This window comes from Meriones unguiculatus, chromosome 9 (assembly GCF_030254825.1).
Source record: "Meriones unguiculatus strain TT.TT164.6M chromosome 9, Bangor_MerUng_6.1, whole genome shotgun sequence".
In the NCBI taxonomy this organism is placed as follows: domain Eukaryota; kingdom Metazoa; phylum Chordata; class Mammalia; order Rodentia; family Muridae; genus Meriones; species Meriones unguiculatus.
In genome coordinates this window covers 51068222-51093606 of record NC_083357.1, presented here as the reverse complement: position 1 = coordinate 51093606, position 25385 = coordinate 51068222, and the positions used below count along the sequence as shown (strand labels likewise).

General features: G+C 51.3%; 4 protein-coding genes across 8 annotated transcripts; 2 read left to right on the top strand and 2 right to left on the bottom strand.

The window, feature by feature from the left end:
• Nucleotides 1-409: 409 nt before the first annotated feature.
• Psme1 (proteasome activator subunit 1) lies at nucleotides 410-3206 on the top strand. The gene is made up of 11 exons (XM_021650339.2): nucleotides 410-563; nucleotides 1312-1344; nucleotides 1462-1524; nucleotides 1616-1726; nucleotides 1799-1844; nucleotides 1966-2063; nucleotides 2270-2338; nucleotides 2413-2480; nucleotides 2592-2646; nucleotides 2720-2806; nucleotides 2980-3206. The coding sequence occupies exons 1-11, from the start codon at nucleotides 525-527 to the stop codon at nucleotides 3058-3060; spliced, it is 750 nt and encodes a 249-aa protein (XP_021506014.1). The 5' UTR covers nucleotides 410-524; the 3' UTR covers nucleotides 3061-3206.
• Nucleotides 3197-7156, bottom strand: Emc9 (ER membrane protein complex subunit 9). 4 transcript variants are annotated; one of them, XM_060391166.1, is made up of 6 exons: nucleotides 6738-6786; nucleotides 6509-6585; nucleotides 6033-6126; nucleotides 3875-4105; nucleotides 3697-3791; nucleotides 3197-3421 (listed from the first exon to the last, which is right to left on the bottom strand). In XM_060391166.1, exons 3-6 carry the CDS (start codon nucleotides 6111-6113, stop codon nucleotides 3241-3243), a joined length of 588 nt encoding a protein of 195 aa, XP_060247149.1. In that variant the 5' UTR covers nucleotides 6114-6126; nucleotides 6509-6585; nucleotides 6738-6786; the 3' UTR covers nucleotides 3197-3240. The 4 variants fall into 4 exon arrangements, with proteins under 4 accessions (XP_060247149.1, XP_060247148.1, XP_021506015.1 ...); XM_060391165.1 differs by having other exon boundaries at nucleotides 6033-6145; nucleotides 6738-6781; XM_021650340.2 differs by lacking the exon at nucleotides 6033-6126 and having other exon boundaries at nucleotides 6738-7156.
• Nucleotides 7157-9063: 1907 nt separating this feature from the next.
• Psme2 (proteasome activator subunit 2) lies at nucleotides 9064-12586 on the bottom strand. 2 transcript variants are annotated; one of them, XM_021650367.2, is made up of 12 exons: nucleotides 12376-12586; nucleotides 12039-12071; nucleotides 11765-11870; nucleotides 11571-11633; nucleotides 11283-11369; nucleotides 11150-11180; nucleotides 10961-11058; nucleotides 10054-10122; nucleotides 9845-9912; nucleotides 9634-9688; nucleotides 9271-9357; nucleotides 9064-9182 (listed from the first exon to the last, which is right to left on the bottom strand). In XM_021650367.2, exons 2-12 carry the CDS (start codon nucleotides 12065-12067, stop codon nucleotides 9102-9104), a joined length of 774 nt encoding a protein of 257 aa, XP_021506042.1. In that variant the 5' UTR covers nucleotides 12068-12071; nucleotides 12376-12586; the 3' UTR covers nucleotides 9064-9101. The 2 variants fall into 2 exon arrangements, with proteins under 2 accessions (XP_021506042.1, XP_021506043.1); XM_021650368.2 differs by lacking the exon at nucleotides 11765-11870.
• A 643-nt stretch (nucleotides 12587-13229) lies between these two features.
• On the top strand, nucleotides 13230-25242 carry Rnf31 (ring finger protein 31). Its single transcript, XM_021650323.2, has 21 exons — nucleotides 13230-13576; nucleotides 13674-13820; nucleotides 13968-14123; nucleotides 14327-14386; nucleotides 14482-14551; nucleotides 15533-15710; nucleotides 16188-16566; nucleotides 16762-17049; nucleotides 17252-17500; nucleotides 17596-17781; nucleotides 17895-18101; nucleotides 20428-20601; nucleotides 20683-20781; nucleotides 20873-20962; nucleotides 22657-22771; nucleotides 22878-22996; nucleotides 23215-23328; nucleotides 23474-23531; nucleotides 24201-24297; nucleotides 24833-25001; nucleotides 25103-25242. Exons 1-21 carry the CDS (start codon nucleotides 13388-13390, stop codon nucleotides 25154-25156), a joined length of 3198 nt encoding a protein of 1065 aa, XP_021505998.1. The 5' UTR covers nucleotides 13230-13387; the 3' UTR covers nucleotides 25157-25242.
• The last annotated feature ends 143 nt before the right edge of the window (nucleotides 25243-25385 follow it).

Sequence of the window (25385 nt, the reverse complement as noted above, 5' to 3'; positions counted from 1 at the left end):
GATTGTGAAAGTCTCTGGATTTTATCATAGAGGCCTGAAATCCCTGCTCGAGGAGGGAGGGGGATGGTTTATAGGGCGGGAGTATGTTGGTGAAGTCAGGGGACCGCGACGGCAAGACGAAGAGAAACCAGGTCTTGCTGCAGATCAGAAAGCATTTAACACCCCCCCCCCCCCCCCAGTAAGGCTTATTATCGCTATCGCCCTGGCCAAAGCAGGGAGAGCAGGGGGCGCGGGGAAACGGAGGGCGGGATGGAGGTGGGAAGGAGCGGGGTGCAGGCACCGGCGGGCGGGCGGGCGTTGGGAGGCAGGCTCGGCCGCCGGGGGAAGAGCCCCGCTCTCCGGGCGGAAACGCTGCCCGGGCTGCCGGGGGAGCCCCCGCCTCTCAGCAGGCTGTCTCCGCCTCCACCCGGCCCTCCTCTCCCCTAACCCAGGAAGGCGGGGCGGGTTGCGAGCTCTGCTTTCGCTTTCCCTTCCCGCTGCCCCCTCCAGGCGCCTCGTGCGGCGCTCAGTCCCCGGCTCTGGCCATGGCCACCCTGAGGGTCCACCCTGAAGCCCAAGCCAAGGTGAGCGTTGTGGGATCGAGCGGGGAGGACGAGCGTCAGAGAGGCGTGGCTCCGAGCGGACCGGAGCTGTGGGCATCGGTCCCCAGCCCCGCACCTGAGTCGTGGGGGGTCTGCGCCCCAGATTACTGCCAGGAGCAACTGATCCCCTGGGAGGAAGTGAGGCGGCTGTGGTCCAGCGGGGTGAAATGAAGCCGAAAGCTAGCGTGAAGTCTGCTGGTCTAGGGCCAGTCAGGGCTACACACAGACCGGGAGAGGGACTTGCCCAGGCTACCTCGGGATCTTTCACACAGAAAGGGCACACGCCTGCACTCTGCCTCTGCCCACTGGCCGAGGGTTTTGCTTTGTTTGAGACAGAGTCTCTCCATTACGTAGCGTTAGCTGTCTTGGAACTCACTATGTAGATCGGGCTGGCCTCGAACTCCCAGAGATCTACCCGCTTTTACCTGGGATTAAAGGCTTGTGGTTCCACACCCGGCCACGGGCCTTTCTTCCCTCTCCTTGTACAACCCTGGTGGCCCCAGAAATGTTCTCCTCCCCAAATACTGCCCCCAGCATCCACTGAACTCTCCCCATATTCAGGTGTGCTGAAAATTAACACCTCAGGCCACCCTCTACGGGGACTCATCTCACTTTCTTCATGGGTGGCCTTAGAGGGATCCACTCCTCTGTTCCCCAGGTCAGGCCCTACATGACCCAAAGGGAACTGGCCCTAAAGCTAGGTTTCTGAAGGTTTGCCTGTACCCCACAGGTGGATGTGTTTCGTGAAGACCTGTGTAGCAAGGTAAGACCTACCTCGGCAACCCACCTCCACCCCGCTGCAGCCACTCTGCCCTCCCTTGCTTCACTGCCTAGGAAGGGGCATTTGATTCTGACCCCATTCTCCTCCACCACCTTACAGACTGAGAACCTGCTTGGGAGCTATTTCCCTAAGAAGATCTCAGAGCTGGATGCATTCTTAAAGGTACTGGGGCCCAGCAAGGACTCAGGAGGAGCCTGGGGATGGGGGTGTGGTAAGGTGAGTGGGACACCCTCATCTCCAGCTGTACCACTAGGAGCCAGCCCTCAACGAAGCCAACCTGAGCAATCTGAAGGCTCCACTGGACATCCCAGTACCTGATCCGGTCAAGGAGAAAGAGAAGGAGGAGAGGAAGAAACAGCAGGAGGCAAGCGGGGAGAGCTGGGAGGTGGGCCAGCCATAGAGAACCTCAGCCTCAGGCCCGCCTTCCTCCCTACAGAAGGAAGAGAAGGATGAGAAGAAGAAAGGGGAAGATGAAGACAAAGGTACTTGAAACGGATGCGTTGGGCGGAGGCCTGTGTCTCGGAACTTCCAGGTTGTCTTCTACTCTTCCCCGTTCCAACCCTCTCAGCTCAGTGGCTAACCGACCCACTGCACACTCTCTAGGTCCTCCCTGTGGCCCAGTGAACTGCAACGAGAAGATTGTGGTCCTGCTCCAGCGCCTCAAGCCTGAGATCAAGGATGTCATTGAACAACTCAATATGGTGAGCTCACCCCCTGCCAGTTATTACATGGCACTTAGGAGAGGGCGTACATAGCAGGCGAGGCAGCCTGCATCTCAGTGTGGACCCAGCATCCCTCCATCCACTGTGGGCAGGCAAGGGAAGAACGGGATGCTTGGAATGAGGGTTCGTGTATGGAGGGGAGAGGATGTGGTGATAAAGTCTCGATGCTATCCCTTTACTCCCAGGTCACCACCTGGTTGCAGCTACAGATACCTCGGATAGAGGATGGGAATAATTTTGGAGTGGCTGTCCAGGTAAGAACCCCGCCCCACTCCCTGTAGCTGTAGCCAGCTCATGCTTCCATCCGACTCCACATTCTCTTTCTCAGGAAAAGGTGTTTGAGCTGATGACCAGCCTTCATACCAAGCTGGACGGCTTCCACACACAAATCTCTAAGTGAGTTAGTTGCCTGGCCACTGCAGCCCCAGCACACACTACCCTTGGGGACAGGCCTCAGCCCCCTCCTTCTTAACTCCCTCCTTCCACACTGTCCTCTACTTCCCACAGGTACTTCTCAGAGAGGGGTGACGCCGTAGCCAAAGCAGCCAAGCAGCCCCACGTGGTAGGTGAGGCCCAGGCTAGGCTACGCCAGGGAAGGCACATTTCGGGTCGGGGCTAACTCGGAGTTTCTGCAGGGTGATTATCGGCAGCTGGTGCATGAGCTGGACGAGGCAGAGTACCAGGACATCCGCCTGATGGTCATGGAGATCCGCAATGCTTATGTGAGGGAGAGGAGGGCGGGGGGTGGGCAGGAGCGCCTTTCCCGGACCTTCCAGTTTCTGACCAGGCAGACTTGGGGTGGACAGTGACAAGCACCAGCCTTTCCAAAGCTGGAAATGGGGTATAGAACTACTGGGGGCCTGTGGCTCACCCCCACTACTCTGTCATCCTATAGGCTGTGTTGTATGACATCATCCTGAAGAACTTCGAGAAGCTCAAGAAGCCCCGTGGAGAAACAAAGGGGATGATCTACTGAGCCCCGCCTCTTGTTCTGTGATGGGCACAGCAGACACTTTCTTGTTCTTCCTTCTCCGGGAACTCTAGACTGTACCCAATCTTCTTCCTGGGGGCTTCTCCCTCACTCTGCCCCCTAAACACAATAAATAAGAGAGTTGTCCACCAGCCCATGTCTTTATTGTATTCGGATCCTCCTGGCTCAGGCGTTTCCATTGGTGGGACCACCCCACTGAGTGATCTGAGAGTTAAGCTGCTGGTTGGTCCAGTCCTGCCGAATGTCATCAAGGTGACAGTCAAAGTCCACAAGGTGCTGGTGGGCCCGGCTCTCCAACAGTGCTCCCACCATCTGTCGGGACTCCTCCCAGTCTCTCCACATCACTCTGAAATTTCAAACATGGAGGTCAAACAGTGGGACCAGACACAAACTTAAAAGATCGTGTCTAGAGCTTGGCACATGCCTTTAATCTCAGCACTCAGAAGGCAGAGGCAGACAAATCTCTCTGAACGTCTGAGGCCAGCCTGGTCTACACAGGAAAACTGTATTTCAAAAAACAAAAGCGAAACAAGATTTTGTCCTAGAGAAGCCATGGGGCAGGGCAAAGGCAGCCTGGGAGTCTTGGGCCTCCAAGAAGAGACAGAGTAGTGGGGCACTTACAAATTCTTGTCCTTGGGCACCCATCGAAGACCTTGGTTCTCTAGGACGATGACAGGAGGTACACGGGGCCGAGCCACCAACTTCTTATTATCCAGCTGGATGCACAAAGGGATGAAGAGTGTTCAGGATGCTGTCCCCACCTGCTCTCCACCTCCCCACTGTAACGCCCCAGTCTCACCATAATAAGCACCGCACCAGGGAAGAATTCTGCAATTCGACTAGCAATTTTCAAGGCCAGAAGCCCCGGGCTGTGTAGAGGGAAGATCAGAGGAGTGAGGAGCCAACTGAGGGCAGACCCAGGTCTCCCAGGTCTTGTCGATGTGTGCAAAGCTGTAGCCTTTCCCTGCAGCTGGCCTGGGAGTGTCGGGCCTGTTTGATGCTTGGTGCAGGACTGCTTGACGCTTCGATGCTGTGGAAAACAGGTGCTCAGATATTACTGACAGGAGATGAAATCTGAAGCAGGCTTTGGAGAAGGTAATTTACCTGAATCATCCAAATTAAAACAAATAGGGCTGGGGCAATGGCCCTGTGGAAGAGTACAACTACTCTTTCGGAGGACCTGGGTTCAAATCAGCACCCACACAGCTGCTGACAACCAGTCCCAGGGGATCTGGCCTCCAGGGGCACTGCATGAATGTGGTATACAGATAAACAATACAGGCAAAACACAAAAATAATAAAGTTTTTTTTTTTCAAAACTATAAAGAATTTACTGGGTGGGAAGGCAGGAACCAGCAAAAGTGGGGCAGAGGAACAGGTTATTAGGGGAGGGACAATTAGGAATAAAGAATGTGGCTGGGTGATAGTGTCAAATGCATTTGATCCCACAACTCAGGAGGCAGAGGCAGGCAGATCTCTGATTTCAAGGTCAGCCTGGTCTACAGAGTAAGTTCCAAGACAAAGCTATACGGTGAAACCCTGTCTCAAAAAAAACAAAACAACAGAAAAACAAGTATGAAAATGCCACAGTGCACTTTATATGCTAACTTAATGTATCTCTAGGATGAGATTTTGGCTGGGTCTGCCCAACTTTCTGGGGCCTGTTTCTTTCAGATGCTGGCCAGAACCTACACATGCTTTTTTCTTATACTTGGTACTTTTCTTTTTCTTTTTTTAAAGATTGATTTATACATCATTCTTCATGTGTGCCATGAAGCACCATGTGTACTTCATGTGCAGCACCAGAAGAGGGCACCAGATCTCACTATAGATGGCTATGAACCATCATGTGGTTGCTAGGAACTGAACTCAGGACCTACCTAACCAGTGTTTTTAAATTCTGAGCCATCTCTCCAGCCCACTTTGTGCTCTTTTACTCTGTCTAAAGCTCAATATTCCACTGCTTTTCTGCAATGAGCCTGACCTCCATGCTGGTTTAAAGGGTATGACTTTTTTTTTCCTTCTCTCCTTTCTCTTCTGGAAAGCACAGCTTGCCTGCTCTGGGTCTGGTCCTTTTAACTCTACTAAAATTGTCCTTCGGGGTTTTTTTGTTGTTTAACTTACTTATATTATTTATTTTATGTACGTTGGTATTTTGCCTTCATGTATATATGTATGAGGGTCCTGGATCCCTGGAATAGGAGTTACAGACATTTGTGAGCTGTCGTGTGAGTACTGGAAGTTGAACCCAGGTCCTCTGGAGGCGCAGCCAGGGCTAACTGTTGAGCCATCGCTCCAGCCCCCTTCCTTGAGGTTTTAAAGTTCTTTTATTAATAAGACTAAAAAATCCACAGAAGAGAGCCTGATTCTCCCATCCCCCATGTCATCTGGCCACTGTGATCAAAACAGACCCACATGATATTGCTCGGTGCTTCACCTATGGTGGTGGGCCTGCAGAGACCCTCCCACTTCGTTTTATTTCCTTTATACAGCTTCAAGGGGTTTCACACAGGCCTAGCAACTTGTCAGGTGACCTCAGGACAAATCTGAAGTGCAGAAGAAGATGGGCCAAAGCAGGGCAGGACCACACCTCGCTCCTGACTGATTAGGTATGCAGATCCTTGTCCCTCTACGTAAACTTTAATCTCTCCCCTTGACCCAGAAGACAGACATGGGAAGAGCAGCCGTGCCTCGCTGGAGCTCTTTGTCCCTCTTTCCAGTATGGCCATATTAAATATATCTTTTCCTTCTTTCCGCTATTAAAAAAAAATTTTTTTTTAACTAGGTGTGGTGGCACACACCTTTAGCCCTAGCACTCTGGAGGCAAAGGTGGATGATCTCTGAGTTCGAGGACAGCCTGGTCTTCGGCTTGAGTTCCAGGACAGCCAGAGCTACACAGAGAAACCCTGTCTCAAAAACAAAAGCAAGTATATTACATTTTTTTTTAACGAACTTACTATAAAATAGGGCTTTCTCTGAAATTTAAAAACTGGAGATGAAGTCGGCATTTGCAGGAGTAAATTACGGAATGTCCACATTCACACTGTACACCTGTTAGGATGGGGTGGATCTTGAGATGGAAAAGACAGCAAGTGTATTAAGTTCAGAGAGAAGCAAATTACCACAGATCTAAGCCATCTGGTGTGTAAAGTATACGCGTATAAAGCAGTGGGCTTTTTAAGCTGATGGTTGCACGGTCGGTCCTCGGTTCCTACAGCACCGGAGATACCATACCTTCAGTGGAGATCACTGTTTGGTCGAAAGCCGGCTGTCCGCCCCACCCCCACCGCACCTCTGCTCTCCCAGGACTCAGTATAATAACTGCTGTACAGCCCTACTGCTAAGCACTTAGTGAAAAAATAAAAAATTTTTCCACGCTGGTCCATCTGCACCTCAGCCACACCAGTCTCCCTTCCCTAGCTACCCAACTTACCTCTGGTCGTCCAGAGCCGCATTGGCATGGTAGTACCCAGCTACCACCAAACCGGCCTGTGCGCCCCACACGTCCACCTGTTGTGAGAAAGGAGCCCTCTGTAACTAAATCATGCCTCTGGCGCTGCGGGTGCGTGCCGCGGCCAAGGGGCTGAGCACGCACTCAGGCTGACAGCCCCTAAAGGGGTTCGTTACCAGGGACGGGGGCGGGGCTCTCCAGGCCCAGGTACCTGGTTGAGCGCGACCTCCAGCATGACGGACAGGGCCAGGTGGCTGTGGAAGAGCGGCACACAGTCGGTGAGGCAGAGGCATTCTCCGGACCGCGTCGCGGGAGCCAGCAGCAGCCCGTTGACCGCGGCGTGTGGGTACCGAGAGGCGTGCAGGCACATCTTCCCGTAGGCCCGGGCGGAGATTTCCACCTCCCCCATTATCGCGCAGGACCTGCCGGCACGCCGAACCCCGACCGGACCCCGACCGGTGCGAGCTTGGCCTTGCCCTGTGCCTCCCTCCTCACGCTTGGGTGTAAGACGCCCCTAACCCCGGGCCACCTCTCTCTGCAGCCTGCCCCCCAACACAGTCCAGAATTCGGTCCACACGCAACCCGGCGCTGAGCCCCGCCTCCTCTAACCACTGCCGGGCAGGCGCACTAGCTTGCAGGCCAGCTCCGGATCAAACCCTAGCCAAGAGTCCCGCCTCCTCGGTGCTCTCTGGTAGGGCAAGACGTCCTCATTTCGTCCAATCAAAAAAATTTAAAAATTGCCTCGCCTTGGCCTAAAGCGAACTAGAAAGAAAGCATTAGGGCAAAGGAAAGAAAATCAACCACAGGCTTGTTAGCGAAATTAGCAGCTTTATGCTTTGGATTTTGCTTTGTTGCTTGAGCGAGGGAGGATATACAAGGTCCCAGCCCAGGCTGGCCTCAAACTCACAGGTGCCCCCATCTCTGAAGTCAAAGCCCTATTTACAGGCTCTGTGCCACCTAGCTCCGACTTGTGCGGGCTAGTGCAGGTTGGCTTCACCTGTTTATCTGCTCTGCCTGCCAATACGGAATTCGGACAAAGAGTGCTAGGTGAAGGGCTGGCTCCTAGCTGGGCGTTGTGGAGAAATTTGGCGACCAAGCTGTTGGCCTTGCTCCTGCTATTGAATGCGCAGCCTAATCTTCCCAACTGCAAACTCTTGACCTTTGGCTTAATGTAGTGCAGCACCTTTAATGCAAAGTACAGGTCCATGACCCTTTAAAGATTAAATAATGAGCACGGAATTCCAAACCGTCAAACTGATAAGAATGCAGTGAGAACGCCATAAAAGAGTCCCTTGGAGTCTATAACCTGCCACAAGGCAGAGGAACCATTGTCTCCATCCACCACCTGCTCATAAATAAATCCTAAACTGCAATCTCACTACTGAGAAGTTGGGAGGCAGGAGGATCAAGAGTTCAAAGTTAGCCTCGGCTTCACAGTGAGTTTAAGGCCAGTCTAGGCTATGAAAGACCTTGTGAACACAGGCTCAAATACAAGGCTGGAGAGAGGACTCAGCAGTCAAGATCGTTTGTTACCAGCACCCGTATCAAGTGGCTCACAACCACCTGTGAACTCAGCCCCAGGAGATCCAGCACCTTATTCAGGCCTTTTCAGGCACACAGGTATACATTCACACACACACACAGATTAAAAAAAAAAAAAAAAAAAAAAAGACATCCAAATCCCAACAAATGTAGACAGAAATGGATTGGGAGAGTGGGCAAGAGATTAAAAAGGCAAATCCCCATCTCAGTAATGTCCACCCAGGGTTATGTGTTTCAGTTTGATGCCTTTTTAAAGACTTTTCCTCTCTTCCCCCGGTCCCCCAAGCTTGCTCTCAGCTCCACAACTGTTTCTCCTTTATTCCCATACCATGGTCGCAAAGCTTCCCCATCTATGCAAAGGCTGATTCCTCCTCCAAGGGCTTTGCTCAAGTAGCCTTTACCAGGAAGCCCTCATGTTATCACCAGATGGAAATAACTTTGTGATATTCTAACATGGTTTACCCGAATGGCTGACAAGGTATGCAAACTTCTGTGTGTGTGTGTGTTTTAAAGAACCCTGGATGGCCTCAAACTTGCTATGTAAATCAGGGTGGCCCTGAACTCAAATCCACCTACCCCTGCCTACTGAGTACTGGGATCAAAGGTGAATATACCACTATGCCCAGCTCTAGCCTGTTCTTGAATCTGTTAAAAACACAACGAACCTCAGGCTCACCCTTCCCTTCCTGGCACCCTCGTTGTTCTTCTTTTATGTGTATGGGTATTTTGCTTGCATTTATATCTGTGTACCATGTGTGCATATCTGGTGCTTGCAGAGGTCAGAGGGTATCAGATCCCTTGTAACTGGAATTACAGACAGTTATTAGCCACCTTGTAGGTACTGGGTCAAGCTGGAAGAAGAGCTAGTGTTCATAAACACTGAGCCATCCCTCCAGCCAACCCTCTCCCATTTTTATTACCATAGTCACCTTCCTTTGGCGCATAGAAACTGGAGGCCCCCAATAGTCTCTGAGAGTGAACAGAGGTAATGTACATCAAGTATAAGTCATTTATTTTCCCTCTAATCTTTAGCTCAGTACATAGATGGCTTTTCTTCACCCTTTGGGTTGACAATTTTCTCTAGGTTGCTGCTGATGATATGATAAAGCTCAGCCTGGAGGAAGGCCAGAAGAATAAAGTTAGGTTCGTGGCTTCCCACAACCCTTCCCTCTGCTTCCCTCAGGAGCTTATTCCACACTCACGTAGAAGGCCCTCAGGTCCAGCACCATGGCCCTGAGCTCCCTGTAGGCTGCTTCGTCTCGCTCATGTACTAAGGCCCGGTAATCCATCTGTGAAATACAGGCAAACTGAGTCAGCACTGTGGGAGGCTGGAACATTTGGTTTTCTCATACAGAGAAGAGATTAGCTAGAAGATTAGCCCCGTCTTAGTACCAACAAACACAGAAGTAGGAAAAGGGACGGGGATGTTGGAGCCCTAATCAGTTTTGCTTTTTGGAATAGTATTTTCCACATATGTCAGTCAAAAACTGGACAAGGGCCCCTTCTTCCCACCTCAGTCCCACCCCTGGCCAGCCTTAACTGAGGCTGCTGGACTGTGCACTCACTACGTGGGTTTCCTTGGAGGCCTTGGCCACAGCATCCCCACGTTCTGAGAAGTACCTGTAAGAAGTAAGGAATGTGTGTGTTAATGGACATGGGTAGCCACACATACCTCTCAACCCCTGAGTCTCACAGCATTCTGACAGAACTGCCTAGCTTTGAGAATCCTGTAAGAATGTTCATGTAGGGTCCCTGTAGTCATGCAGCTGCTCTCACTTGGAAATCGTTGTCTGGAAAGCTTCTACTTTGGTCTTGACGGCATTCACTCTCTCCAGCACCTTCTCCTACAGTGACATGAGAAGCAAAGAAAACAGGTCACCTCCCCACTTCACTATTCCTTCTTCCTCCTACCTCCTAGCTACTGCCTCGTTTCCATCCCTCACTCCCAAGTCTCTTCCAACTGGTCTTCAGTCACAAACTTTTACCTGAATCGCCACCCCAAAATCATTTCCATCCTCAATCTTGGGGATGAGGTGCTGGATCCATGTGATTACCTATGTTAAAAGGAGTATTCATTCAATGACTTAACTGGATCCCCCTCCCCCCAGACAGGGTTTCTCTGTGTCTTAGCTGTCTTGGACTGGCTTTGTAGAACAGACTGGCCTTGAACTCACAGAGATCCACCTGCCTCTGCTCCCGAGTGCTGGGATGACAGGCCCGTGTCACCATGCCCAGCTGGACTGATGCTTCTAAACCAACTCTCTAAATTACTACGTGATAGGTTCTGATATGAGAGAGATAGCTGTAACAGACTCTCTCATTTTTGGAGCTACCACTGTGATACCAGACAGAGATCAAACAAAACAAGAACAGAGACGATCTAAGCCCAAAGGGAGATGACAGCGCGTAAAAACGCTCGCTGTGTGCACATGCACATACAAGGGCTCGAACACCTAAAAGCTGGGCATAGTGGAGTACACTATTACCCCAGTGCTTGCGGTGGGGGCAGGGTGGTGAGAACAGCCAGATTCTAGGATGCTCCCTGGCCAGCCAGTATAGCCAAGACAGCAAGCCACAGGTTCGGTGAGGCCATGACTCCCCAAAGAAAACCTCCTAATGTTGACCTCTGGCCTCTGCACATACATGCAATAGAAAACATACCTGCACATGCCTACGTATGCATATACGCACGCGCGCGCGCGCGCACACACACACACACACACACACACACACACAAACACACACACTATTTAAAAACATACAAGTAAATCCAAGACACAAAAGCAAGTTTCCTTATTAAAGATTAGGTCTCTGGGTCAAACATCTGCAACTCTGAATTGACCCTAGCTTTGCTGTGCTTTTCACCCCAGCTCCTCCAGTGCCCGAGCTTACCAGAATGCACTTCTCTTTGAGAGTCCAGACTTCCGGCTTAACCACAGCAAGCAGAGCCAGCAGCTTCTCATTCCCAGGGAGAAAGCCGCATTTAGGGACTATGAAAGAGACGGGAGATGGGCCTTTGCGTTACCCCACATCAACACACAAGCGCACTTTCCCTCCTAGTCACCCAATTCTCGGGGTTACCTTCTTTCTTCTCCTGCTTGTCTGTTTCCATCTAAGGCAGAAGAGGAAAAGCAGCTTTAGGAAACTCAGGGAGGCTCCAGGGGAGTCATTATGGCTGGCTCAGAGCTCAGGCTCTGCACACTGAATGCCTTACCTCATCGTCCTTAGGTGGGGGATCTGGGATGGGGATGTCCAGAGGAGCCCGGAGGGAGGAGAGGTCAGCCACATTCAGGGAGTCCTCCTGCAGAATGTACTCTCAGACACTGCCCAACCTCCTCCCTTCCCTCCACTGCCTCCTCAGTCCGTCTACTCTCTCCCTCCCAACCTAGGCTCAAGCTTTACACAAGCCTCACTAAGTTCCCTGCATGCCGACACCAGATGTCAGAGAACTGGCAGTGAGGGAGAAGCAAGGAGATGGGGCAGAGGGGTCTGTATTACTCACCTGCAGGAGCTGACTCAGGGACAGGATCTTCCGTGGCAAAAACGTGCAGAGGAAGTCATCAGCCTGTAAAGTCACATTACAAAAATAATCACACAAGATGTCCGGTGAGACGTATGAGAAGCAGGCCCTTGGAAATGAGTGGGCCCAAGGCTCACATATGAGGAAACGATAGTCCTGGAAATAAAGGGACTTGCCCAATCAGACGGACAGCAGAAGTATGGCTGTGGGGTTCTCCCTTCGGACGCCATCTTTCCCTTTCCATCCAAAGAGGGTGGGGAAGTAGCAAAAGCAGTTAGGGTTCTAAGAGTGATCAGATTGCAAGTAGAAACCAATCATTAGCCTTCACTTTGGGTAAGCATGAAGATTAGGAGACCAAAATTAGGGTGAATCGGAGGGTTACTCAGAGTTTGTAGCCCTGGAGTACTGTGCTAAGGTGCTGGGTCAAATCGCTTAAATTCAGAGACTTACCTCCTGGAAAAGATTTTGTCTGAAGCCATCCACCTGCACAGAGCAGTAGCCAGATGTTGGTTAGGGGTTTCGGTTGTAAAGAATAAGCGCCCATCCTCGATCTAGGTGCCCTCCAACTGTAGCTCAAGCCTGTCCCACAAAACCAGTTTTCCCTGAAATAGCCTGCTCAGTGCAGACTAGCTAGAAGACAGGGCTGAGGTAATCTCTGGGCAGAAGTGAAAGCCCCAAAGAAAGGGAGATTTGAGGAGTTCTCACGCAAGGCCTTGGTGCCCAGGAGCTCCGGGCTTTATCTCCGTTAGGACTCCTCACCCCTTCCTGGCCTCCGGCTCCCATTTACCTGTTTACGGGCTTCTCCACTCTGGCGAACCCCACAAGGCTTGGCCATGCTTCGCCAGTCTCCTGAGTCTCGGGGCTAGGCGCCCCAGCTTTCGCTTTCACTCTCCGGGCCCAGACCCACCCCCCTCGGCCACGCCCCCTTCCCTCTTTTCTCCTCCTCCTGGCAGAGCACCAACAGTAAGTTGTAGCCCTTCAGCCATTCCCAGCCAGTGGCCACTAGGAAGGGCGGTGTCGGCTGGATCAAGCCCAGGGGTTGTCCAGGGGAGGGGCCCGGGAAGCGTGGGACAGAGAAGACTGGAACAGAGATTGCTTCTCTCGAAGAGGGCGGAGCTTACAAGGGCCGTCCAGGGGAAGTCCTGGACTGGGACAATAGCCAAGGGGGTACCCAGGGGTGGGGCTCCCTTAGGTTAGACTTTGCGGAGGGCACTGAGTGGGATGTGAGAGAGTAGGAAGGGTAGGAGGAGGGAAAGTCTGGCAGGATGGAAGGGAGCAGGGGGAGCGGGACTGCCTTGCCTTCAGGACAGCCCGGGGGAGAGTGGGACTCGCCTGAGCCCGGTCCCTGGTAAGGTGGGGCTTCCCCGCTGGGGACTGGAACTGGGCAACATTGTGGAAACACAGAAGGGAAGCTTCGGGCCTTAGAGACTGGCAGGGGAGTGGGAGTCCCTCCGGAAGGGGAGGAGATGGCCTCAAGGAGGGCGAAGAAGTGCGCTTGACTCGGAGGAAAAGGTTCCGTCGCCCTGGGGGAGGAGCCAGGGTGGCGGCTTCCTCATTGGCGGCGACCCGGCCGCTTCCTGATCCTATCTTTTCAGTCACTCCGAACCCGCCTTTTCCTCCAGAGTGGCGCACAGTCCCGCCCTCTCCGCCAGCACTTCCTGTTCCCGGCAAGCCTGGCCGCGGCGGGGGCCGAGCGGGGCGGTGGCCTGAGTGACCCCGGCTGCCGCGGCGCCGCGCGCACCTGCGCCGCGCGCCCGCTCCGGGAGGGCGGCGTCGCGGAGCCCGGCTGCGGCCTCGGCATGCCGGGGGACGAGGAGCGAGCCTTCCTGGCAGCCCGCGAGGAGCTGGCGAGCGCCCTGCGGCGGGATTCCGCGCAGGTGTTTCCCCCGGAGCAGCTCACGCCGCTCCTGGCCGCCCCCCTGCCGCCAGCCGCCCGCTACCTGCAGCTGGACGCCGGACGCCTGGTCCGCTGCAACGCTCGTGGCGAGGTGAGGCCAGCCCGCCTGGCGCGCCCTGGCAAGGGGACTTGGGCCCAGAGTCCAGGTGGGCCAGGCTCGCAACTCTTGTTTTTCTGACTGCTCCCAGCCTCGAAACTACCTCAACACGCTATCTACCGCCCTGAACATCCTGGAAAAATACGGTCGCAACCTCCTCAGCCCACAGCGGCCTCGGTACTGGCGCTCAGTGAAGTTTAATAACCCTGTCTTTCGCAGCACGGTGGATGCTGTCCAGGTGAAACCCTTGTGCCTTATCCGAGAAGGGGACTAGACTTATTCTGGGGGTTGAACAGAAAGGGCCTGAGGGTGTGCTGCGTCGGGGGGCCAGTTGTATTGCCTAGGAGGCCTGCTAGATGGTGACCCCGTCCTGAATGTGTGCCAGGGGGGCCGGGATGTGCTGCGGTTGTACGGCTATACTGAGGAGCGCCCAGATGGACTGAGTTTCCCTGAAGGGCAGGAGGAGCCAGATGAATACCAGGTTGCCATAGTCACACTAGAAGTCCTCCTGCTTCGCACGGAGCTCAGCTTGCTATTGCAGGTGAGATGGTGTTCTGAGTCTAAGGTCTTGAAGTACTAGCCTGGGAGCCCAGCCTAGGCATTTTGAAAACCCCATGCTGGTGAATTCTGCTGCTGCAGCAGTCTGGAAGCCTCTGCTAGGCTTTCTCCCCCTGAATGGTAGGGGGTCCGGGCTTACAAGGAGACTTTTGCTCAAGGTGGGAATTCTTTTAATTTTGTTTGCAGGATACTCATCCGAGACAGAAGGCACTGGAGCAGCTGCTAAGAGACAACGCTGAAGATGATGTAAGGAAGGCAGAAAGGTGCCATTAAACAAAGGGAACTGAATTTATAGGGTTCTGTGCCCCCAACGCTTGTCCATTCTCTGCTTTCTTCCTCAGATGCTGAAGCTTTCAGAGTTTCACCCCCTTTTGAGAGAAATTGTTCCTGGTCCTCTCCCCTCTACCCCAGGTATTGTATGGTCCTGTATGGGAGAGAGTATTAGATTGATGCAAATTTAGGATTTTCTTTTACCTTCTTGTGTTTTGTTTCCGGAGGTTAAAGTCACACCTCTCCCCCTCCCCCCCACTTCCCAAGCTCCAGATGCTGTAAAGAACAGTTTTGTAACTTGTCCTAGCCCGTAACAAATGTTAGTGTAGCATAGTCTTTTCTGAAACTTTTAGTGACCCCCCTCCCCCCAGCTGGAGTTCCAGACAGCGGTGAGGAACAAGTGCTCAGCACGAGTGCAGGGAATCAGACTTAGGCCTTTAGGCAAGAGAAGTGCTTGGTCTTACTATTTACCCATCTCTTCTGCTGTGTAACCTGTTTTTGTTGTTGTTGTTGTTGTTTTGGTTCTCTTCTCTGCTTTATTCTCTCCTTCCTCTACAGTCTGCCCAGTTAATTTCAATATTTCTTTTTTTAATTAATTTATTTTTATTAATTACAGTTTATTCATTTTGTATCCCAGCTATAGCCCTTTCCCTCGGCCCCTCCCAATTAACCTGGTATTTTAAAGAAAGTTACTCTGGGGGTTGGAGAAGAGAGAAAGAGAGAGAGAGAAGGCAGGCATGGTAGGTAGCATACTCCTTTAATCCCAGCTCTGGGGAGGCAGAGGCAGACAGATCTCTGTGAGTTTGAGGCCAGCCTGGGCTATAAAGTGAGTTGCAAGCCAGCCAGAGCTACACTGTGGTGAGGGAGGGATAAAGGTAACGTTTCTCTTTCTGCGTCTGACTTGTTTTGCTCAATATGGTATCTTCCAATTTCATCCATTTACTTGTAAGTAACAAGATCTTATTCTTTGTAGCTAATACTCTAGTGTGTGTGTGTGTGTGTGTGTGTATAAAAATTTCTCCTCCTTTTTCTGTTGATAGGTACATAGTGTGACTCTTGCCTGTATCTTGCCTGTAGTGTATATGTTTGCTGAGTTTTATCCTTTTGATTTTGTTTTTCCAGGCTCCACTCCTAGTCCCTGCTTTCTCTGTGGTTCTGCTCCGGGCATACTGCATTGTCCGTCCTGTAACCAAGCTTCATGCCCAGCTTGTGACATTTTGTTCCATGGGCATCCATCCCGCGCCCATCACGTTCGCCAAGCTCTGCCTGGGGCTCATCAGACCACCGACCTAAGCTCTAGGTGAGAGGCTTTCTCTTCTTGGTGAGAATGAAATTTAAAAAACTGAAGATTATTTGAATATCTGTTACCTGCCAGGCTCTCTACTAAAGATCGTTTCAGAGTGAACAGCCAGTCCAGCCCTCAAGGTCATTACAGGCACAAACACTGGGCAGGTGGTAGCCATGATAACACAGCGTTGTGATGCACCGATTGGTAGTAGATGGATACAGTCTTGTCTAGGGATCACCTTAATCAGTGTTTTAAACATCTAGCATGATCTGATTAAGGTGCTATGTTAAGAGATTGCTGGAAGAAATTAGCTTTAATGCACTTTTTAAAATCTTGAATCGTCTGTGAGGATGAGCGTATTCAGACAAAACAGCAGTCACAGTGGCCAGAGCCTCATGTCATAACCTAGGCAATGGGAGATTCACAGGGGTAAGGGGACTCGGGTTCTGACTTCCACCTCAGCTGGCCATGTCTGCTTTTCTTTTGCAGTTTACCTGCCTCATCCCAACCACGGCCCTGCTCATCCTCCCTGGCTCTGGGAAATAGCTCTCTTCCTTCCCCAAGTCCTGCAAATGCTTGTCTGCCCTGGCACTGTCCTGCCTGTGTCACACTAAATGAGCCTTGGGCGGTGCTCTGTGCAGCCTGTGGTCGGGCCAGAGGCTGTAAGGTGCTGGGGATAGAGAGTTCCCAAGGAACTGGGCCCCTAGAACCTGAGCCTGCACGTGACCAGTGGGCCTGCCAGAGCTGTACCTTTGAGAATGAGGCTGCAGCTGTGCTGTGTGCCATATGTGAGCGACCTCGGCTGGCCCAGCCCCCCAGCTTGGTGGTGGATTCCCACGATGGTGGTGTTTGCCACCAGTCCCTTAAGGTAATCCGTCCCTGGCCTTCCCCAGCTTTCTGTTTACACCTCTTCGCCTCAAGTTACTCTCTTAATTCACACCCCCTGGCTTCCTTTGGTCCCCCTAGTTCTCTGTATTTCTGTCACAGCCCTCAGACTTTAGTCACCTTCATGTAAACCTTAGTCACATAATCGATAGGATAATTCTCTCTACCTTTCCAACAGGGGGATGTCTTGCTCTCCTCTGTCCAGCCTCAAGTGTGGTACTGTGATCACTGTACCTTCTGCAACTCAGGCTCTGTCTGGGTTTGTGCTATTTGCAACCGAACCCGCAACCCCATCCCAGGACAGCATGCCCTTCAGCCCTATCCCAGCTCTTTGGAAAAGGGACTTCCAAAGCCTGGGTCCCCACTGCACCTCAGTGGACCCCTGCCTGCTTCCTGCGGAGACCCAGAGAAACAGCGCCAGGATAAGCTGAGGAAGGAGAGTCTCCAGCTAGTGAGCATGATCCAGGTAGGACTGGGCCTGGGCCGAGACATGGGCTGTCGGGAAAAGGAGACGCCATGGTTTGCTAATTAGTATTCTGATCAATGGCGTGCTGTGCACTGGTCACACAGTCAGTATATCCTGGCCGAGCCGCGGTCACTCAGGCTGAGGCTGAGTAGAATTCCCCTCCTGATGTGTCTCTTCTTGTCTGGGTACGACTGCTCTCCAGGAAGGGGAAGCTGCAGGTGCCAGTCCAGAAGAGATCTTCTCAGCCTTACAATACTCAGGCACTGAGGTGCCCCTACAGTGGCTGCGTTCAGAGCTATCCTACGTCCTGGAGATGGTGGCTGAGATGGCTGGACAACAGGATCCAGGGCTGGGTGCCTTTTCCTGTCAGGAAGCCCGGAAAGCCTGGCTTGATCGTCATGGCAACCTTGATGAAGCTGTAGAGGAGTGTGTGAGGGCCAGGAGGAGGAAGGTACCATTTTGCTGGAGGTGGTATGGGTTGACAACATCAGAGTCTTTCTTGCTTACTTTTTCCTCTTAACATCTTCTTCCTGCTTTCAAATGCAGGTGCAGGAGCTCCAGTCCCTGGGCTTTGGGCCTAAAGAAGGGTCCCTCCAAGCATTGTTCCAGCATGGGGGTGATGTGGCACGGGCCCTGACTGAGTTACAGCGCCAGCGCCTAGAGCCATTCCATCAGCGCCTATGGGACAGAGGCCCTGAACCCACTCCCTGCTGGGATGGGCTGGATAAACAGGTGCTGGGAGTAGGCAAGGCGCCCATGTCCCACTTAAAGGAGCGAGAGAAGACCAGGGGCGAAGATCCCAGGGGTCTGACAGCCGCTGTGTCTCCTCCTGAATCACATTGCAGAGCCTGGTCAGACGCCTTCTGGCAGTCTACGCACTCCCCAGTTGGGGTCGAGCTGAGCTGGCGCTGGCGCTACTGCAGGAGACGCCCAGGAACTACGAGCTATCGGACGTGGTAGAGGCTGTGAAGCACAGCCATGACCGGGCCTTTCTCCGCCGACTGCTCGCCCAGGAATGTGCTGTGTGCGGGTGGGCCCTCCCCCGCAACCGGGTAAGCCCCTTCCTGCTGTACCTGGATGCAGAGTGGCTGCTCCTCACCCCAGATGGCCTTGTCTTCTGCTATTGTCAGTACACCACTGAAGGCCTCTGATAAGGGAAAAGCAGGAACACCCCTTTGTAAAAATGTTGGGACCTTCAGACATTGTCTTAACTTTCTTTGCTACAACAAAGACCTGAAATAACCAACTTACAAGGAGAAAAGGCTTGTTTTGTCCTGCGGTTTTTGAGGTTTTAGTTGATGTTGTTTTATTTTTTTTATTATTATTAATTTTACATATGTGAATGCATCTATCTGCATGTCACATGCATGCCAGAAGAAGGCATCAGATCCCATTATAAATGGTTATGAGCTACTGTGTGGTTGCTGGGAATTGAACTCAGACCCTCTGAAAGAAGAGCCATTGCTCTTTTTTTTTTTTTTTCAATGCAGTTTATTCGAGCCATTGCTCTTAACTGCTGAGCCAAGGGTTTAGTTTTTCGTCTGCTGGTTCCATTGTTTCTGGCGTTTGTCGGGTAGGAATATGTGACAGCAAAACCACTAAGCTCGTGGCTAGGAAGCCAGAAAATGAGAGGCAAGGATGCCATAGTCCTCTGCTAGGGCATAGTGACCAGAAGACCTCGGCCCTGCCTGTAAGCACCCCACTTTTTCTGGCTATGTGCTACACACCTTTAAGCCCAGCTCTCAGGAGGCAGAGGCAAACAGACGTCTGTGCATTTGAGGCCATTTTGTCTATGTAGAGAATTCCAGGCTAGCCAGAGCTACATAATGAGACTGTCTTTAAAGAGAGAGAGAATCTAAACTATAGCAAACATACAGTAGTATAAAAAAAAAAATCATATAGCTGGGCATGGTGATGTACACCTGTAATCCAACACTCAGGGAGGCAGAGGCAAGCGAATCTCTGTGAGTTTGGGGCCAGCCTGCTCTACAAAGCAAATCCAGGACAGTCAAGGTTACACAGAGAAATCCTGTCTCAAAAAACCAAAAGCAGAAATCACACTAAACTTCCCTGCTCCTCTCCCTTCACAGCCCTCTCCTTTCCTTGCCTGATCTTCATTCGTGCATATACACAGAGGGTTATTTTGAAGCGCATCTCAAGTGTCACATTGTTTTATCTGTAGTTATTTCAGTAGGTAAATGTCATTTGAAAATATAAACACAAAAATCACACCAACAGAAAGAAGCAACTATTTTTTTAAGATTTTTATTGTTTTGAGACAGGCTTTCTCTGAGTAACCTTGGCTGTCCTGGACTCCCTTTCTAGACCAGGCTGTCTTTGAACTCACAGCGATCTGCCTGCCTCTGCCTCCTGAGGTTGCACCACCACACCTGGCCTAAGATTTATTTTTTTATTTATTGTATGTTTGTGAATTAGTATATATGTCACATATATGTGGCTACCCATGGAGGTCAGAAGATTTCATATACCCTGAGCCAGGTGATAGTGGCTACACAGAGAAACCCTGTCTCGGAAAGAAGAAAAAAAAAATTCAGTCCCTTGGAACTTAAATCACAGGTATAGGTGTGAGCCACTATCGTGGGTACCAAACTTGAGTCTTCTGGAAGAACATCAAACACTCTTGCTGGCTAAGCTGTCTCTCCAGCCCAGCATGATTCTTCTTAATTCAAGGTGGGGTCTCATGTATCTAGTCAACCATTTGGTTAGAGGTAATCTTACATGAGCTGATCCTCCAGTCTCCATATTCCCAGTGCTAAGACTACAGGCATGTGCCATCATATCACAAAGCACTGAGGGTTAAAGGCCTTCATGCGTGTTTTATACCCAGCATAGTAATTCTTTGATATAACAGTATCTAGGTGAGAAATAACAGGCCTTTATTCTATTCTGAGCTCCACTTAGTCCAGGTCAAAGGGTAGCAGTTCCTCAGGTGAATACAATCTATCTTAGTCTGACTCCATGAGTTTTGATTTTTTTATTTTTTGGTATATATATATATATGTATATATATATATACACACACACACACACACATAATATGTATGCAGTGTATATAATTGTAAATTAGTTCTGGGCCTTTCACTTTTAAGTAAATGAAAATGCCTTTAGAGATAGGTTTGTTTTACTTTAGGTTTTACTTTAGGAGTCAGCTGGGCTCCGTCCAGCTGTCTTCAGACATGGGTTGCCTGCCTGGGACCTGTAGGCACTTGAGCTTGCTGTCTTTGCCCACTTAATTAGACCTTAGTTTTTTCAGTGTATTCCTGAATTAATGTAGGTACTGTGTACCACCAAGACTACTGACCCTTCCCAGGGCTGACAGCAGATTCCCCTTTATCTCTTCTCCCCCTCCCACTGTAGATGCAGGCCCTGATTTCCTGTGAGTGCACCATATGCCCTGACTGCTTCCGCCAACACTTCACCATTGCCGTGAAGGAGAAACACATCACAGATATGGTGTGCCCGGCCTGTGGCCGCCCTGACCTCACCGACGACACGCAGCTGCTCAGCTACTTCTCCACCCTTGACATCCAGGTACTACAGCCGCTATGGTTTAGGTGGACTAGGCTTTGAACAAGTTTCTGCCCATGTCCCACCTCTGCATCTCGCCCCCAGCTCAGAGAGAGCCTAGACCCGGATGCATATGCCCTGTTTCACAAGAAGCTGACTGAGGGTGTGCTCATGCGAGACCCCAAGTTCTTGTGGTGTGCCCAGGTAAGCAGCCCGGCAAAAAGAACTAACTGTGGGGGCCCAGGAGATGCTACCGGCTCAGGTCTTAAATAGCTTTGTGCTCTTGTACTCACAGTGTTCCTTTGGCTTCATATATGAGCGTGAACAGCTGGAGGCGACATGTCCCCAGTGTCACCAGACCTTCTGTGTGCGCTGCAAGCGCCAGGTGAGTCACACCCATCCTTTCAGAAGTGTTGGCTGAGCTATTGCCAGATGCTGTATTAGACTCGGAGCATATTAGAAGATAAAGCAGTTATGCTCTTTAAGAAGCCTAAAGAGCTTACTGAGGACCTAGAGAGATGATGCAGTCTGTAAAGTGCTTGAGGCAATCATGAGCTGAGTGCAATCCCCAGGACCTGTTCAAAAACAAAAAACTGGGTCGGGGTGGGAGAGACCGTCAGAGGTTGGGAGCACTGGCTGCTCTTCCAGCAGACCTGGGTTCAGTTCCCGGCCCCCACACGGCAGCTCACACCTGTCTGCCTCCAGCTCCAGGGGGTCTCACGCCCTCTTCCCATCTTCTTGGGCACCAGGCACACACTGTGGTGAACAGACCTGCAGGCGAAACACCCATACACATTAAACAAATAAAAATTTTGAAAGCTGTGTTAGAGCCAGCAAACTGGCTCAGTGGGTTAAGGTATCATCACCACACCCGACACCCTGAGTTCTATCCCCAGGACCCACATTGTAGGAGAGGACTGGCTTTCACTTGTTGCTACCCCTACAAACAGTTAATTGATTGATTCTGTTTTTGGGGTTCTTTCTTTCTTTCTTTCTTTCTTTCTTTCCTTTCTTTCTTTCCTTTCTTTCTTTCTTTCAAGACAGGTTTTCACTCTGTAGCCCTGGCTGTCCTGGAACTCACTCTGTAGACCAGGCTGGCCTCAAACTCAGAGATCACCTGCTTCTGCCTCCCAAGTGTTGGGATTAAAGGTGCGTACCACCACCGCCCGACTTAATTAATTACTTTTTAAGAGAAAAATGTGCAGTCTGGTGGTATACACTTATAATTCCAGCACTTGTATTGACAGGTGGATCCCTGCGGCCTCCTGGCCAGCCACCATATCCTGTTTGAGAACCAGGCCATGAGATACCCTGTCTCAAAAAGAAATGAGACAGGGCTTTATACTCTGACCTCCACCTACATGCATGTACAGGTGTGCACGCACGTACATGCACAGAGAACAAAGGGCTTCCTGTTGGTTTTCCGACAGAAGGCTTCTATGTGGCCAAAACTGGTCTAAGACTCCCGAGTGCTGAGGTTCCAGTGTGGACCACCACACCCAGCCGTGTCTCCTGAGAACTGTTTAAGCTTGGGTCCAAAACTTAAGAAGCCAGCCATGCAGGAAGTATTTGGGGCAAAGAACAATCCATAGAAAGGCCAAAATGAGAACGAGAGGAAGAGTGAGACTATCAGGTGGTAGGGTTGGAGCCAGCTGCCAGAGGAGGGCAGCCCTTGAGGCTGAGGAATACAGGTGTTCAGCATTCGTTTTGAGACTAAGCGCAAAGTGCCACTATGATCGTCCTTTAAAGGATTCCTTAGATACCAAAAACCTTGTGTCGGTGTCATAGAATATAACGAAGTGAATACTGTGTTCCGGCCACCAGACCTCAGAGTTAGCTTGCTGGTAGCACTGTGGGAGCTCCTGGCGTCTGCTTTGAAGGTAGGAATGGGGAGGAGGAAGCAGGGTGTAGTAACCCAAGCTAGTATATGAAGCAAAATTGCACACTTACTGGACTAAAGCGGTGTAGGTTTGGATGGGACGACCAAGGTGGGTGATATAACTAAGCTGGCACCACTGGGTGTGAGTAGTTGGACAGTGGGACAGAGCCTCCTTGCACAGCCTTCTTTCTTCCTGGCAGTGGGAGGAACAGCACCGAGGGCGGAGCTGTGAGGATTTCCAGAACTGGAAACGAACCAATGACCCAGAATACCAGGCGCAAGGCCTCGCAATGTATCTTCAGGAAAATGGCATCGGTAAAGCTACCCTACTTAGCTTCTCTGCTCATAGTCTTGGCGGGAGCCTCCTCCTTAAGGGCCTGGGTTGCAGTGCTGCCCTCACCCTGACTACTGCCCCTTACAGACTGCCCTAAGTGCAAGTTCTCGTACGCACTGGCTCGAGGAGGCTGCATGCACTTCCACTGCACCCAGTGTCGTCACCAGTTCTGCAGCGGCTGCTACAATACCTTTTATGCCAAAAACGTGAGTGCAGAGAGTGAGGAAAGGAGAGGTGTGGGAGGCTTGAAGGGCAGGGGCCAGGTCAGCAGGCTAGAGAGCATCCCTCTGTCCTCTTGCCCCCATTCCTTGCTCCAGACCATTTATGTCTTGGTCTCTGTCCCATGTCCCCTTGCACAAGGGTTCTTAAGAATCCAGGACCCCAACTGTTTCAAACTCCCTTCTCTTATGTGGGTTTTTACCAGAAATGTCCAGACCCGGATTGCAAGGTGAAAAAATCCCTTCATGGCCACCACCCTCGAGACTGCCTCTTCTATCTACGGGATTGGACTGCTGTCCGGCTCCAGAAACTGCTGCAGGTCAGAGGTGGCCAGCCTGGCTGGGTGTGCAGAGTGCTAAAAGGAGAAGGGTGCAGGAAGAGCAAGAGCGGAAAAGGCTGGAAGCCAGGAAGCGGGAGAGTGGCTGGATCAAGGGAAATAATGCCCATATGTGTCTTCTCCCTAGGACAATAACGTCATGTTCAATACCGAGCCTCCAGCTGGGACCCGGGCAGTCCCTGGAGGTAAGTGTCTGACGAACTTCCGAAGTGTGGACAGTATCCTGGACTCTCACTATGATGGGTAAAGAAGCGGGGAGGCTTGGATGTGGGGTCATTTATGTGCCTTTTGGCAAGACAATTATCCTGTGAAATGAGGGTAATATCCGTAATGGTTAAGCTGTGCAACATAAGGTATCATTAGAGCAGCTGGCCCTCAAGTGTCTCATGCTCTCTAGTGGTTAAGATTCGTTAATTAACTCTGGGTAATTAATGATACCTGCCAGTTGCTCTAGGTTTTAGGCTACTGTTTTAGGTTCTGTGCTGAGAACAAGAAATGTTGAGTAAGGTTCTAATGGACCCTACTCTGCTTCTAGGTAGAGGTAAGACTTCCAGGGGCTACATTGGCTGTGCAGCAGCTAAATAACAACCAGGACAGCAGTTTTAAGAGCATGTGACAGGCTAGCCAAAGCTACATAGATACACACACATACACACACACACACATACACATAAGAACATAGGATTATGCATCATAAGCTCGTGAAAAAGGTGGAAAGGTCTTCACCCCGTTTTTGAGTCACTGTGCCTCTGAATCCATCTCCAGAAGTACAACATAACCACTACTGGTCAGGCAGGATTTTCTGGGCTCATTGGCCCCCTCCCAACGTGTGCTCCTTCCTTCTTTACTCTCAGGTGGCTGCCGAGTGATGGAGCAGAAAGAGGTTCCCAATGGGTTCAGGGACGAAGCTTGTGGCAAGGAAACTCCACCTGGCTATGCCGGCCTCTGTCAGTGAGTGCTTGCCAGAGCATGGGGCATGGCTTTGGGATAAGGACTAGATGGCCCAGGCAGTAAGACCTCTGGGGCTAGCCGATCTTTCAAAGAGCAGGAGGGCAGGAGGGAGGGGTCCTACTGGACAAAAACAGGAATGGGTAGTAGAAGAATTCTGTCTCCCAAGTCCACATGGTGAAAGGAGAAAACCAACTCGTAAGTTGTCATCCAACCTGCATATATGTTCACTGTGGCAAGTATGGAAAATAAATAAATAAAAATCCCAGTGGGGGCTGGAGAGATGGCTCAGAGGTTCAAAGCACTGGTTGCTCTTCCAGAGGTCATGAGTTCAATTCCCAGCAACCACAGGGTGGCTCACAACCATCTATAATGAGATCTTGTGCCCTCTTCTGGCATGCAGATATACACGCAGATAGAACATTGCATATAAAATAAATAAATCTTTAAAAAAAAAATCCCAGTGGCCATTAGGTATCAGGCTCATGCAGCTAATAGTAAACAGAAGAATAACTCTTCTGCTCCCTCATCTCCCCAGGGCACACTACAAAGAGTACCTTGTGAGCCTCATCAATGCCCACTCGCTGGACCCAGCCACCCTGTATGAAGTGGAGGAGCTAGAGACAGCCACTAGGCGCTACCTGCACGTCCCGCCCCAGCCGATGGATGGAGAGGATCTTCCCACCTACCAGGCCCGATTGTTACAGGTGACGCTGTCACCCCCAGCCTTCCAGCTCTGTCCTCACCTTCACGGCCACCTCTCCCAGCCTCTCCAGGTCTCCATATCATTGTCCCCTCTCCTTTGCAGAAGCTGACAGAAGAAGTACCCTTGGGACAGAGTATTCCCCGCAGAAGGAAGTAGCTGAGGGCACGGGTCCTGATGGGGCTTCATGACCCTGCCTTGCGCAACAGCTCCAGCACCAATAAAGAGGCATCTTATGGCCTAGGCTTTTGGTAGTCCTTCTTCCTGGCCTCACCGTGATCTAGGGGCATGAGGGAAAGGGTGGGGGTGAGCAAACAGAGTCTTCTTGAAAGGGCCCTCTGCAGCCTTCCAGCCAACTGCCCCGGACTCCTGGCCAGGAAGATGAAAC

Bases quoted from the DNA above. Each gene is read 5' to 3' on its own strand.
- Psme1 (XM_021650339.2), top strand. From the start codon at position 525: ATGGCCACCCTGAGGGTCCACCCTGAAGCCCAAGCCAAG. The intron at 564-1,311 runs GTGAGCGTTGTG...TGTACCCCACAG, and splicing joins ACCCTGAAGCCCAAGCCAAG to GTGGATGTGTTTCGTGAAGA. The intron at 2,064-2,269 runs GTGAGCTCACCC...CTTTACTCCCAG, and splicing joins TCATTGAACAACTCAATATG to GTCACCACCTGGTTGCAGCT.
- Emc9 (XM_021650340.2), bottom strand. From the start codon at position 6,819: ATGCCTCTGCCTCACCGACTGTGTGCCGCTCTTCCACAGCCACCTGGC. The intron at 6,586-6,737 runs GTACCTGGGCCT...TTCTCACAACAG, and splicing joins TGGAGGTCGCGCTCAACCAG to GTGGACGTGTGGGGCGCACA. The intron at 3,422-3,696 runs GTAAGTGCCCCA...TTGAAATTTCAG, and splicing joins GTGCCCAAGGACAAGAATTT to AGTGATGTGGAGAGACTGGG.
- Psme2 (XM_021650367.2), bottom strand. From the start codon at position 12,067: ATGGCTTCAGACAAAATCTTTTCCAGGAG. The intron at 11,181-11,282 runs GTAAGGCATTCA...CTTCTGCCTTAG, and splicing joins CCCCACCTAAGGACGATGAG to ATGGAAACAGACAAGCAGGA. The intron at 10,123-10,960 runs GTAAGCTCGGGC...CTTTTAACATAG, and splicing joins TCAAAGAGAAGTGCATTCTG to GTAATCACATGGATCCAGCA.
- Rnf31 (XM_021650323.2), top strand. From the start codon at position 13,388: ATGCCGGGGGACGAGGAGCGAGCCTTCCTGGCAGCCCGCGAGGAGCTG. The intron at 14,124-14,326 runs GTGAGATGGTGT...TTTTGTTTGCAG, and splicing joins AGCTCAGCTTGCTATTGCAG to GATACTCATCCGAGACAGAA. The intron at 16,567-16,761 runs GTAATCCGTCCC...CCTTTCCAACAG, and splicing joins TTTGCCACCAGTCCCTTAAG to GGGGATGTCTTGCTCTCCTC.